At 32.6% G+C, this 13,399-nt stretch overlaps 2 protein-coding genes across 2 annotated transcripts; one reads left to right on the forward strand and one right to left on the reverse strand.

Moving 5' to 3' along the window:
• The first annotated feature begins 694 nt into the window (after positions 1–694).
• LOC124914928 (GPN-loop GTPase QQT1-like) lies at positions 695–5,240 on the forward strand. The gene is made up of 11 exons (XM_047455562.1): positions 695–967; positions 1,100–1,144; positions 1,244–1,323; positions 1,439–1,513; positions 1,908–2,011; positions 2,126–2,282; positions 2,941–3,028; positions 3,934–4,006; positions 4,102–4,232; positions 4,790–4,897; positions 4,989–5,240. Exons 1-10 carry the CDS (start codon positions 876–878, stop codon positions 4,851–4,853), a joined length of 909 nt encoding a protein of 302 aa, XP_047311518.1. The 5' UTR covers positions 695–875; the 3' UTR covers positions 4,854–4,897; positions 4,989–5,240.
• Positions 5,241–6,422: 1,182 nt separating this feature from the next.
• Positions 6,423–12,749, reverse strand: LOC124914144 (pentatricopeptide repeat-containing protein At5g67570, chloroplastic). Its single transcript, XM_047454633.1, has 9 exons — positions 12,049–12,749; positions 11,277–11,468; positions 10,630–10,711; positions 10,350–10,541; positions 10,150–10,263; positions 9,084–9,183; positions 8,857–9,014; positions 7,558–8,001; positions 6,423–7,198 (listed from the first exon to the last, which is right to left on the reverse strand). The coding sequence occupies exons 1-9, from the start codon at positions 12,627–12,629 to the stop codon at positions 6,608–6,610; spliced, it is 2,454 nt and encodes an 817-aa protein (XP_047310589.1). The 5' UTR covers positions 12,630–12,749; the 3' UTR covers positions 6,423–6,607.
• Positions 12,750–13,399: the final 650 nt, after the last annotated feature.

Below are 13,399 nucleotides of genomic sequence, written 5' to 3' on the forward strand. Positions count from 1 at the left end.
AAATAAATAAAAACTAATTTTTTCCTAATTTTAATCAAACAAAAATTAAAAAAAAAAAAAACTCAAACAAAATAAAAAAACACTTTCTTAAACAACTCTATGTTGATATTTAATTAACCCAAATCCAAACAAAGCAGACTTTCAACCACTTTTCCTGCTCAGACTACACTTTATGGATGACAGTTTAAAATTCGCGGTAAACGAATTGAATTGTCTTGTTTGTGATAATTTTTCCCTGATTTGATTAAATCAGTAGTTGATTAGGGATAAGGCGGAAATGATATTTGTGTCTCTACCCCACTCCGGTCTTACCTCGATTCTGCCTTAAACATTATACACAATTAAATATATAAAATTAATAATATATTTATTTATTCATTATATTTTTAAGAGTTTTAATTTTATATATAATTTTATTTATTTTTAGAAAATATGGTATAAATGGTTTCCCGAAAAAGAAAAAAAATTAAATCGAATGGAACGGGAAGGTAGTTAAACAATCTCCAAAGTAAAAACAGTACAAAATGTTAAATATATTTCTCGCCCGAAATGACTCAATAAATTAGGTATCTTCCTCTCTCTCTCTCCATAAGAATAGAGTGAAATTTGTACGTAATATTAATTGAAGGGTTTAATTGTTTCTACTACCTCTCTTTAAAAACCCTAAACCGCTACTCTAATTCTTGCTTCTCCATGTGGTTTAACTTTGGTTTATATATTTCATATACATGTTATCTCGTCGATTTTCTCTTCAATCGCATCAAAATCATGATTTACCTTGATTCACTATTTGATTAGCTTACGTTGCAAGTTGCGGCACTTTCTTCGACTTCGGAATTCTGTTCTCTCTGAATTGAAGAACGAATCTCTCGAGGATGGTGTTTGGTCAAGTGGTAATAGGTCCACCGGGCTCTGGGAAGACTACTTATTGCAATGGCATGTCTCAGTTTCTCCGGCTTATAGGAAGGTCAATTATTCGCTCCCTTTATGCTATGCTCCTTTCTGTGATTCACATTTAATTTTAACGATATTATGCCTTCAGTTTTGTACTCTATTTGCACGCTCAGTAGTATATTCACTGGTTTAAAATCTTCTGCAGGAAAGTTGCTGTTATCAATCTTGATCCTGCAAATGATTCACTACCGTATGCTCCCCAACTATGAGCTTGTAGTAGACTATTGTTTGATGTTTTTGAGTTTTTGCGTATTTGAATTTTCTGTTTTTTCTTGACCATGATTTGTAGGTATGAATGTGCCATTAATATTGAGGACCTTGTTAAGTTGAGTGATGTGATGGATGAACAATCTCTTGGTCCAAATGGAGGTTAAATCTTTTTTTCCTCCCCACATTTATCCTGAAGTGAAAGGGAGATTCTTTTGAACCACCATTTTTGTTTTGTTGACACGTCTCCTTATTTTCTCGGTTATGTCTTGACTAGGTCTTGTCTATTGCATGGATTTCTTGGAGAAGAACATCGACTGGTTAGCATCCAAATTGAAACCTCTTTTGAAAGGTTAGATCCTTATTAAGTTAGTGGAGATCATTTTGGATTTTGTGCTTTTCTTGTATTTCCCCTCCTATGATTTTCCTTACGCTGTGATTGGTTTTGTATAATTCGAATTATAATTATAATTTACAAGAATTGGAATTTTGATTCCAAATGTGAAGGATGAAATTAAAACATAAGAAATCATATAAATTCAATTCCATTGGAATTATATTTCCATTTCAATTACTTATTTTAAGTCATCAAACAAATAAAGGATTTGGAGTTGGACCCTGATTTCTAATTCCAAGTACTCACTAACCAAACATAGCCTTATTATTGATTTATGCTATCATTAGCCCTATAATGATGTATTGGTGGTTGATAAACATTTCTAATACAAAAAATTCTTCCTGTACAGATCACTATCTGATTTTCGATTTCCCTGGCCAAGTGGAATTGTTTTTTCTTCATTCAAATGCTAAGAAGGTTATTGACAAGCTTGTAAAGAAGTTGAAACTTCGGGTATGAGAAACTCCTTTGTTTATGACCATTTGCAATTTTCATTTTTAATACATTTCAGTAAATTTGTTACCATGCACACTAGAATTTTAAGTTTATCATTCTGTTGTTATGCAGTTGACTGCTCTTCATTTGGTAGATGCACACCTTTGTAGTGATCCTGGGAAATACGTGAGCGCATTGATTCTCTCCCTTTCAACAATGATGCATCTGGAGCTTCCCCACATTAATGTTCTCTCTAAAATTGATCTCATCGAAAGCTACGGAAAACTTGGTATGAATAACTATACTACATATAATATAAAGTTGGAGGACCTGATGTTCTATGAGGTTCCTTCACTTTATTAATTACAAATAAAACTTCCTATATTCACTAAAACTCTCGTACCTTTGATTGCTTTATTAAAAGATTGTGTGATGTTACAACTTTCAATTACATATAAAGAGAGATCTCCATTGCCAATAAACAAAAAAAAATAAGTCTAGTTATGTTTCACATAATCATTTAAATGCATATTTGAATTTAATTATTTGATAATTGTTACTTCAAATCATTTCAATGTTAGATTTATCTCAAATTAAGCGAATAAAATTCAACTATAAAATCTAGCTTTCACCCTGAAAATTAATCAACTTGCATTATATTAAGAGTAAAATAGTCTTTAAATACTTTTCTCACATTAGTCGTACATTTCATCAAATCAACTTACAATACCTTACAATACCAAGTATTTAAAATTTAGATATTTTCATTGGTTTATTCATAATTTGTATTTTAGATACTTGACTCTTCCGGCACTGAAAACTTCAGTATTGTTTCAACACTTAATTTTCACTTTGATAAGATGCAACCTAATACCAATAATTATCTTCTTACCTTTTTGGTGAACATGTGCTCTTATTTAATCTTTGAATCCATTTCTGCTCTGCAGCTTTTAATCTTGAATTCTACACTGATGTGCAAGATTTATCTTACTTGCAAAATCATCTGGATCAGGATCCACGCTCTGCTAAATACAGGTTGATTGATGAACTTCTCAAGAAATAGTTTATCTAAACTGTACATACTTCTTCTATGCAGTATTAGTATCTGTTGCTGGCAATTCAGATGGGAATAAGCGTACACTTTTCTCTCGTTTATATGAGATAATTAACTCTTGTGTTAAGTTACTTAACTATTTATTTTGCTGGTAAAAAATGATCTAATAGTTCTTTAAGTCATGTAACATAGTTTGACATAGAAGCTTTTTTTTGTTTCTGTTTTTCACTTTTTGAGATCGGGAGGCTAACACAACATCCACCACCATGAACCCCAACTTAAATCAAAAGTTCTTAAGTAGGAATCAAACTTGAGACCTTAGAGTCACACTTACCACGTGAGCTACCTTTGGTGGGAATATAAAAGCAATTTGTTTGTATGGAGTAGAATTATAAGAAATTCCACCTTACAATATGTTTAAAATTGTTTCCCCAAAACTATCTCAATTATGTCCTCTTAAGGTCTAGTGGAGTATAATAGCCCCATTTGGAAACAATTTTTTTTTTCGTTTCTCTATGGGGATAGAGAAATATTTGGAAACTAAATTTAGTCTAAGACAAGATTTGGATTCATATACAAAAACAGATTCATAAATAAATTTTATTGGTTGTTTCTCATATAGATCTGCATCCAGTTACAAAAACAGAATTAGAAACTGTTTCCAAATCTTCACTCTAGTTATATATTTCGTAAAGCCTCCTTTTGGACCAACATATAAATTGAAGTAGAGGTGCAAAAGCTGTTGCACTTCTCATCAAACTTACATCAATACACATAATTTCCCTCCTCTAATTTCAATAAACAAGAGAAACTGTAATCATTGAAATTGTGCTAGTCCGACAAATATTTTTTACAATAACTATTATTTCATTTAATCTATATGCAGGAAACTTACGAAGGAGCTTTGTGATGTCATAGAAGACTATGGCCTGGTTAATTTTACAACTTTGGATATTCAGGCATGTCTGAATCATTTATTTCCAGTAGTCTATTGTGTTTAATTTTGTAAAGAAATTGCATTTACATAATCTTTATTTGATAACTGGCTTTTCAGGACAAAGAAAGTGTGGGTAACCTTGTCAAACTTATAGACAAAAGCAATGGTTATATATTTGCAGGCATTGATACCAGTGCAGTTGAGTTCAGCAAAATTGCTGTTGGTCCTCTTGATTGGGACTACTACAGATATCCTTATCTCAAGTCTACTTTTTAACTTTACATGCTCTCTTTCTTTTTTATTGAAATGATCCAGATATGAAGACTTGAACCCATGACATCATGTATATGAGTTCTTGCACTCTACCACTGAGCTAAATGAGAATGTACCATGCTTTCAGTAGGAATCAAACTTGAGAATTCAACATTTTGAGTTCAAAGCTCATTATCCCACCACCATGACCCAACTTCAATCAAGTTGGTGCTTTTATTGGGATCGAACTGAACCTCTTGAGCTCAAGACTTACCACTTTTTGCCTTCTTCTAGATTAGATTTATTCCCTGGATTATGCTAGTACAAGCCATCACCTCCAATTTCAATGTCTTTAAGTGATTTGAAAGAGATACAAATGCTAGATATTTTGAAATAATTTATTTCGTTAGATATCTCATCTGAATGTGGATCACATGAGATTTATTGGATTCCAAAAGGGCCATTACATTGAGCTGTTTTTTTTGTGTGTTGAATTTGTTGAAACACTTCAAAAGAGGGTATCACTTGTTTTGCTTAACAAAGCAGCTTTCACAACTGCTGCAGTACAGGAAAAGTACATGAAGGATGATGATGAAGATGAGTACCCTAAGGATTGATGATGATGACATTAACAATGGAATTTGTAGCAGACCTATGTCAGGTAAATAAATAAACTACGCGTATTTTATTTTGCGAATCAAAGCTCATTTTATTTTTTTGTTTGGTTCTATTTCCTTTGTCATTTTAATTAGGTGATGGTTCTTCTGGAAACTTATCGAAGATGGAAGGCTTTAGTTAGAACATCAACAACTTCTTGCAGTTAAATGGTGATATAACAATAGTTTCTTTGACTTAAGTATGAGTAAGTTAATATAAAAGTTTGGATCCAACCAAATTGGTTGAAAGAGACTATGTAATATATATTGAGCTGAGAAAGGAAAGGTGTGGGACAAGTATGCAAATTCTACATAGATTTTAATAAATGCCTCAATATTTTGTTAAAATATAGCGTGCTTTGAAAGAAATATAGCAAAATAAGACTAGGGATAGACTTCCGAGGAAAAGAGACTTTCGATTTTACATAAATCTACAAGCTAGTTCAAAAAAAGAAACCTGTCAAAGCTAACGAAAGTGTGGGTGTAAACAAAGACGAATCTACATAGAAATTGTACGGTTAAAAATAATAATAGTTATATTAGTTCTTTTTTTTATCCGATCATCTTTAATTACATTTTTTTTTTCATTTTTTTCGAGTCTCCAATTCAATTTATTTTTTTTACTTTTGTAAGTCTATTATAACTTTATCAGTCTTAGGTGTAAGGGAATCTAATAGTAATTGAACGACTTTTCATAAGATTATATTAATGATAGTTTAAGTGGAGTTGTCAAGTTCGATTTCTCTCTAAAGTTGAAAGGAAAGATCATAATTTTTTATATTAAAAATATTATTTAAATGGTATTATTTAATAATAATTTTGACAAGGGAATATAATTAATTTTTTATTTGTATAAACTATTTCGGTGTGAGATTTTTTATTATTGATTTCAACGTTTAGTTATGTATTTTTGTTCAAATTGATTAAATGTAAAAAAATAAAAAAAAATATTATTTCATTATCTTGTCTCCCTTTTTCTTTCCTATTTTTTAATTTATTAATCAAAATATTAAAATATTTTTTATTTTAAATTATTATTTTTTATTTTTTATTTTATCATTATATATTAATACATTTAAGTGAATTTATCACCTTATTTATTTAGAATTAAAAATGGTTTGATTTATGTAATAATTTTAATTTAATGAATTATTAGAGACTAGATAATAATAAAGAGAAAAACATAATCAATTATTTTACTTTTGATATTTATCCAAACTAAAAACATTCATTTTCTAAATCAAAATTTATCTAACATTCAACAATTAAAACCCAACATGACAATTAATTGAATTGTAGTTCAATCTCAACCCCAAACAATTCGATTTTGTTTTGGATAATTGAAAAAAAAAAATAGAATCAACTAAGCTGAATGTGAACCTAGCTACACAATTTGAATATTCTAAAAGAAACACAAATAAGAAGAAAAACAGGGAAGGAGACATTCACCACATTTTGTAGATTTATTTTCATTGAACAACATACAACTAACTATACATCAAATTCAAAAAATACTACAAACCCTAATTCTTAGAAGAGAATCATAAAACAAGAAGTTGAAAGATTTTATTTAATTTAAGGGCCCAGCCGGACAAAGATTACATATAAATTCTAAACCTAACCGGTCACTATCTCTCTCAATTTGGAAGTTTCTCATTTTGATTTTATATTAAACCAAAAAAAATACCAATAATGCCCTTTTTGAACATTCTCTGTTACCGGTACAAGGGAAAACCATCTGTTTTCCTGTTCTCCTTCCAAACCTCAAGAATCTCGTTCGCAGAAGGTACATTAGTTTCCTTTTCTGAATAAACACTATCATCGAAGTCTGTTTCATCATCAGTCTCGTAATCACTATCCATACCCGAAAATCCAAGCATCATCATATCATCATCATCATCATCATCATCGGATAATAATATGTTGCAAGCTACAGTTTCAGCAAGAACAGGAACAGGAGGTGCATCTTCATGACCTTTCGAAAAGTCAGTAGTTACACATACAGACGATAACGATGTTAAGAAATTTGACACGGTTGATTCCATAGGCAAATCTTGATCATGAAGAGCCAATAACAGTTCTGAAAGAACATCCTTGTATAGTCGATCGTGGTTTTCTTCGAGAAAATGTTTCCACTTGTCTTCACTAACTTGCCAAGGAGCATAAGCCATGGCACTGAGAAGGGTAATGACTCTATGATAATCACGATGAGTTGTTGCTTGACATATAAGTTCGGTGAAAAATGATTGACGGGGAATTTCACCGTTTTCCATGATTTTGTCAAAGGTATGCTCCAGCAAGTGTGGCTGCAACAGAAGGATGTGAAACAAACATTGTTAGAGCAATCTGGAAAGCAATTATGACGTTCTATAACATGGCATTAATACACGAACAATAAGTTAACTAGTTCATGTGCAAAGAATGGAGGATGGATACTGACTTAAGAGATCAGGATTTAAGGTGATCTTTGTGAGAATCAAACCTGAGATATACCTCGGTCAATAACCTTTTCTCATTTGTGTTGATTGGACAAATCTGAGAGTCCGACATTTTAATGTATTTCTTATCTTTTATGCTTACCTTAATCGGTTTAGATCTTTTGTTGAATAGGTTAATGCCTTGTTTGATGTGAATACAAAATTAAAAAAAAGGATGTTTAACATACTTTTCCAGCTCGCGATGCTTCCACTAACATGAGATCGTGTTTGGTTTGATCAAGATGATATCCAACCAAAGCCATATCCCTGTAGACATACTCAAAGTATTCCCATTGATGAGCATTAGCAGATGCCTTGAGCATTAAGATGTAACTATAGCCTTCTAGGACAATAGAAGTAGTAGTAGTAGTTCCATTTAAGTAGCTGTTTGAATAATATTCCCCTTTCTTGGTCTTTTCAAATAACTCCTTCGCCTTTGAGAACATATCATTCTGGCCATAAACTTTAAGCATTATATTAATAATACCAATGTTTATTGGCCATTTCACTCTTATCATTTCAAAAATAGATATGCAATCATTCACATGTCCTCCGTACAATGAAGCCTTTATCATGCCAGTGAAAACACCCACCAAAGGCATGGATCGAGGAAGTTTTTTCATCTTCTCAATCTGCATACATGAAAAAAAAATATTCATTATAGGAACTTCTAAACATTTAGCTCTCTTAGAGGTGCTAATGGTAGTTTTCGGGTGACATTGGTGAAAGTTGATTCATTATTGACCCAAGGACAAATCATTAAGAGCTTGTTTGAGGAATTGATTTTTAAAAAATAGTATTTTTGAAAAGAAAAAAAACGCACAAAAGGCATATTGGACAATACACGCACAAAAAACCCGATTATCTCACATCCCTTGTCAAAAGGGGTTTCTTTCAATGAATCCGGATATGAGATGATTATATTTTGTGTTTGCATATTGTCCAATATGCCCTTTGAACTATAAGTGAAAAGATAAGTCTGTCCGTTGATCTGTAGGTGAAAACACAAGACTGCCCTGTGAATGATATAGTGAATTAATAAAAAAATGTATTTTAATACTCTAGTTGATTTGAATCATTTCGATGATGAGATAAGGGGTTATTTGGATTAATCAAACAAAATGTAATCATACAAGGAGGAAAAATCAAACTTCCAAATATCTATTTTCTAATAAAACAAAATGCAATTCCATACTAATGCTAGAAAAAGGTAGTTTCTAGATGGCATTTATACAAGTGCATTCAATATTGGCGAATCCAATTCTGCACCCCGTTCCCGGAGCATTTGGAAACCCTTTTTACGGTCAAATCTCATATGGATGTGGCTTCAGATGATATCACGTTTGGAAACAGAACTTAGTCAGAGACAGATTCAAATATTTATAGATGGTATTTTATCTGGATTCAGATCTCCATAAAGTGTTCCCAAATGAACCAATCTCTCATAACACATAGGCATGAAAGAGACGAATATAAGAACAACTAACCTCCCTCATAGCTTCTTGCCATCTCCCATTATTGCATAGACAACAGGCAAGTTCATAATAGACACAAGCTGTCCCAACCACGCCCCTTTCCTCCATATTTCTCACAGCTTCAATAGCTTCAACTATTTTATTCTCCTTCCAAAGGGCACTGACAACAACTGAAAAGTAGGGTAAAGAGTTTTATGGTGCACTTGCAGCCTTAGAGATAAAACAGAAAAATTCAATACTTTTGTAAGAGAGTGCCTGTGACTTCAGGGCTTCTCCACTTCTTCTCATTTTCCCAAAGAGCTCATGGACAAGGTCATATTTTCCAGATAGCAACATTACCTATCAACAAGAAGCCCCTGTAAGACTAATCCACACTTATGATTTAAATAGTCAAATCATATTTTCTAGCCCAATTCAAATCATAATTAGTATATGTTGAGTTCTAACCCAATCCATTAAAATCCAATACCTAGCTCTACATGGATTGGTTTAAAACTCAGACTTCTAAATTACTTTACTTTAAAAACTCTGTTTTGGAAATTAATAAATATATTAAAAAATCTATAAAAAGAACACTACAGATATAGCTTTTACTATTCCAGGTATTCCTAACCCAAACTATTTTAAAATTTTGGATTGCATTGGATTGGATTGGGTTAAAAAACAGTGGAATAACTCCCAGTTTGAATATTATAATCATCTTTTATAGCTCTAATTGGAGTTACTTGTGAATATTAACCAAACTAAATGATCTTCTATAGGTCTAAAATCCGAAATCAACTAAAAGTAATTAGTAATAACTCCTCTCAGATCAAATGAGAAATAAATTTTTGACTTATTTTTGAGTCACCTCGTTATATCAGGTCAAGAAACCCCCACGTCGCACATGTTGTAAAGTCATATTTGTTCTAGAAAAGTTAACATTTTTATAAGCGATCTTTGATCTCATTTCAAATTTCCAAGTATAAGAATCTTTATTATATAACATAGATAAACAGATTACCAATTATTAAGAATTAATTAATTAACAAAATTGTTTGTAGATAAACAACATTTTGACTGCTTCAAAGCTACTTCTACATAGAATAGATGTTTCTTCCAGAGTTAAAACATAGCATGACAAAATAAAAAGTCAAAGATTTCACACTTTAAGAATTAAACACATATGACTATTTCTAAGGCACAAAGGTGCAGCATCATTTAAATGAGGTTTATCAAGCAATTAAGGTGAGTGAAGTTATTGCTTACAATTATGAGATTTAACTAAGATACTTTTAAGTCTATTTTCCAGGATCCAACAGTTACCTTCATCGCTAGTCCATATGTTGCTCCATTGGGTTTCAATCCTTTCATCCTCAATTGTTTAAACACCCATGATACACCCTTCCATCGACATGAAGGAATGCAGGCATTAAGTACCTGGACACCACTTGACATAACAAAGTGTTGTCGAGAGAAACTATAGAAAATAATCTTAGTTGTCCAAGAAAATAGAGATCTCTTACAGAATTAAACACCACTACATCGGGATGAAGGATGGGGTCCCAATTCTTCCGATGCATATTTTTTAGCTTCTTCAAGGGTTTTTGCTCCATGCAATCAATAATGTGTAGCAGTTCCTTCAGAAAGCCAGATTGGCCAAGTGTAACAGCAATACTGTGGTAAGCTGCCATATCTGGATATATATGACAATCTTCCTGCATAGGTTGGATACATCTACACAAATTTTATCATACAAACCTAAAGAAAGGAAGTCAACAATATAGATCTCAGAATTTTGATTACACTCATCAAGTTGAAGATTTTAAGTGCTTCATTAGGCCTCCTCGCTTTCCCAAGAACTGACAAGAGTTTGGTGTATACAAATCTACAACAACAATAGAGCATTGTCTTAATGGATAAACATGTCACTTGTTGGTGCTCAAACAGATAAAAACATAATGAAAATAAATAATAATAACTTTGACTGCCCAATGTGAAAAAGAAGCCATCATCAATTGGCATTTATCAAATATGAATACAAAAATAGGAGCATTGTTGCATCTCTTATAATTGCAACAGCTGTTTAGGCCTTGTTTAATCTGGGGTTATTTGAATAACAATTGCTTATTTCCAAATACCTTGTTTGGTATAAGAAGTGGGTTATTTAGGTTAAATGACCAAAATGACCTTTTATTTAATATTTTAAAATATTATAAAAGTATAAATTAAGGGTAATTTAGTATTTTAGCAGAAGATTTGAATAATGTGACGAGAGAATTGGTGATAGATTGGATAGTGGGTTATTTGGAATAATCTCAAATAACCCACATCAAACAAGGCATTCCAAGCCAATAAAACCCTATACAGAATCATGAAATAGGTAAACTGCAGCCACTTTGACCAAACAGACACTTGGTGCAATCTAAGAGGAACCAAAGCAAACATATCACCTGCTTTTAAAAAGTTTGAGATCCTTGGAGCTATAAGTCCAATTTACAACAGACATTGCGTGCTTCCATTGTCCTTTAACCCCGAGATCCTCCACAATTTTTAGCAACTGGTGTTCAGTAAACTGAAGCCTCGACTGTCTCATCATTCTGGAAAACCTCCAGTCCTTCACACCAAGGTTGGTTGCACTCAGCCTACAGTAATCAACAAAATCATTGGATAAACTTTATGTTTCTGGATCTGGATCCTGAGGAAAAAACGCCAATACAGTGTTTTAATTTGTGTTTCCAAAAGTGATATAGATTCACATCCAGATGAGATATGTGACAGAAAAAAGTGTTCCCAAATGGGACTTGAGTGTTTTTGTGTTGACTTGTTTCTAACTGGTTATGTTCTTCATGATAATTCCATTCATGTTGACTGTTGTAGTAATTAAAGTATCATTCTCCCATACTTTCATTTTCTCTCTTCGATGCCACTGTGTGAGATCAGATATCACAATCTCCCTCATTATCAGATAATGACTGAAAGATCATAGGTCCAGTCTCATTCCTAGTGGAATATAGATTATCAATTTCATTATCCTAACACTATTCATACAATGCATAGAAGTCCCAGTTGGATATGACATAGCTAGAATTCTACAGCTTGCTTCAGCATTTATGTAACCAATCCTTAAGAAATATGTCGACCATAATATTCTCTTTGTAAGCTGGTGTATTCTATAGGAACTTATGAAAAACAATTTGAAATAAACAAGGATAGTGAACAAACTTATCAACAAGAAACTGAATTGTTTCCTCCTCGCTGCGCTGCCGTCTCGTTGGCTCAAATTTGTACTGTTCCTTCTCCAACCAACCTTCTTCAAACTCAATATCATCGTCTAACAGCCACCTAAAATCCTCCCGATCCTTCTCCAGAAAGCGGCTAAGCTCTCTCAGATGCTCAGGTTTCAGTTTATCGCCAGGATATTCACTCTTATCACTCAAAATTTCTATTAATCTCGTTTTCTCTAACCTCTCCCACGGCTTCCCCACCAACGAAGCACCGCTCCTCTCGTCTCCCTTCGTTTTTGCGGCTATCTCCCTACTGAAGTCCTTGTATTCGGCCTCTATAGCCTGGAAATGAGCTTCGTCGGCTATGATTTGCTTCTGATAATCGTTGAGTGGAGGAAATTGAGAAGAGGGAAGTTTCTTGGATTTGCGGAGCGATTTTTGGAGCTCTTTCTTTCGAAGTGTGTGGATTATTTTAGGGGTAGGGTAAACGCCTCTCTGAAGGAGCTTCTTTTTTATACTCTCCGTATAGTGGTCTGCAACGGGTGCTGTAGGAAGGGACGGAGTCACTGAAGCTTCCATGGCGGGAGTCGGGAGGGGAAGCTCAATTTCCAGAGAAACAATGGCAGAGGAAGGGCAACTTCAAGGGTTTCTTACCTTCAACATTCTGGCAGTGATTATTTTCATTCAATTTTTATACTCAATTCTTCACTTTCAATTTTAACATATCAAATGTCTAGAGTCTAGACGGCTCTTAAATGGAGGCAGGAAATCCATTGCTTCCAATCCCTTCTAGTTCAGAAGTTTTTACTTGGATTATAAAATATGTATGATAATATATTAAAAATTCATATTATTATAAAAAATAAATTTAAAATTCTTATAAAATTTGAAAAATAAATATATTTATAATTCAATATATTTAATAGTGTTCGGAGTGGAATGTGAATGAGGTCGGAGGCGAGGATTAAGGGTAATCATTGGTTCAGTTTCGGGTTATTCAAGTTATTCAAATTTTTAATTTTTTAAGAAAATTTAAAAATCGAACCGAATATTGAAATTGAATTCGGTCAGATATTCAATTTAAATCAAATATTGAGCACACATACATCTATATATATATATAATGATGCATAATTTTTAAAATGTCCGGATTGTCGGGTCGAGAGCTGTGGTTAATTTGGATATATATGAGAGTAAATGGATACTTGGGTCGGATTGTGGGTTGACCGCTCATAAACTTAAAACGGTTAAAAATAAAACTAAAAATGCTATAAGTATGATTTGAACTTGCAACCTAACAAAACAAGTACAACATTTTAGCCAACTAAGCTAATAACACTTTACATTTT

This window comes from Impatiens glandulifera, chromosome 9, assembly GCF_907164915.1.
Source record: "Impatiens glandulifera chromosome 9, dImpGla2.1, whole genome shotgun sequence".
Lineage (NCBI taxonomy): Eukaryota > Viridiplantae > Streptophyta > Magnoliopsida > Ericales > Balsaminaceae > Impatiens > Impatiens glandulifera.

Excerpts from the sequence above, each read along its gene's own strand:
- LOC124914928 (XM_047455562.1), top strand. The coding sequence starts at position 876 with ATGGTGTTTGGTCAAGTGGTAATAGGTCCACCGGGCTCTGGGAAGACT. Across the intron at positions 968-1,099 it reads TTTCTCCGGCTTATAGGAAG|GAAAGTTGCTGTTATCAATC; the intron begins GTCAATTATTCG and ends AATCTTCTGCAG. Across the intron at positions 4,007-4,101 it reads TTACAACTTTGGATATTCAG|GACAAAGAAAGTGTGGGTAA; the intron begins GCATGTCTGAAT and ends CTGGCTTTTCAG.
- LOC124914144 (XM_047454633.1), bottom strand. The coding sequence starts at position 12,629 with ATGGAAGCTTCAGTGACTCCGTCCCTTCCTACAGCACCCGTTGCAGAC. Across the intron at positions 10,542-10,629 it reads AAATCTTCAACTTGATGAGT|GAAGATTGTCATATATATCC; the intron begins GTAATCAAAATT and ends CAACCTATGCAG. Across the intron at positions 9,015-9,083 it reads ACAGGCACTCTCTTACAAAA|TTGTTGTCAGTGCCCTTTGG; the intron begins GTATTGAATTTT and ends CCTACTTTTCAG.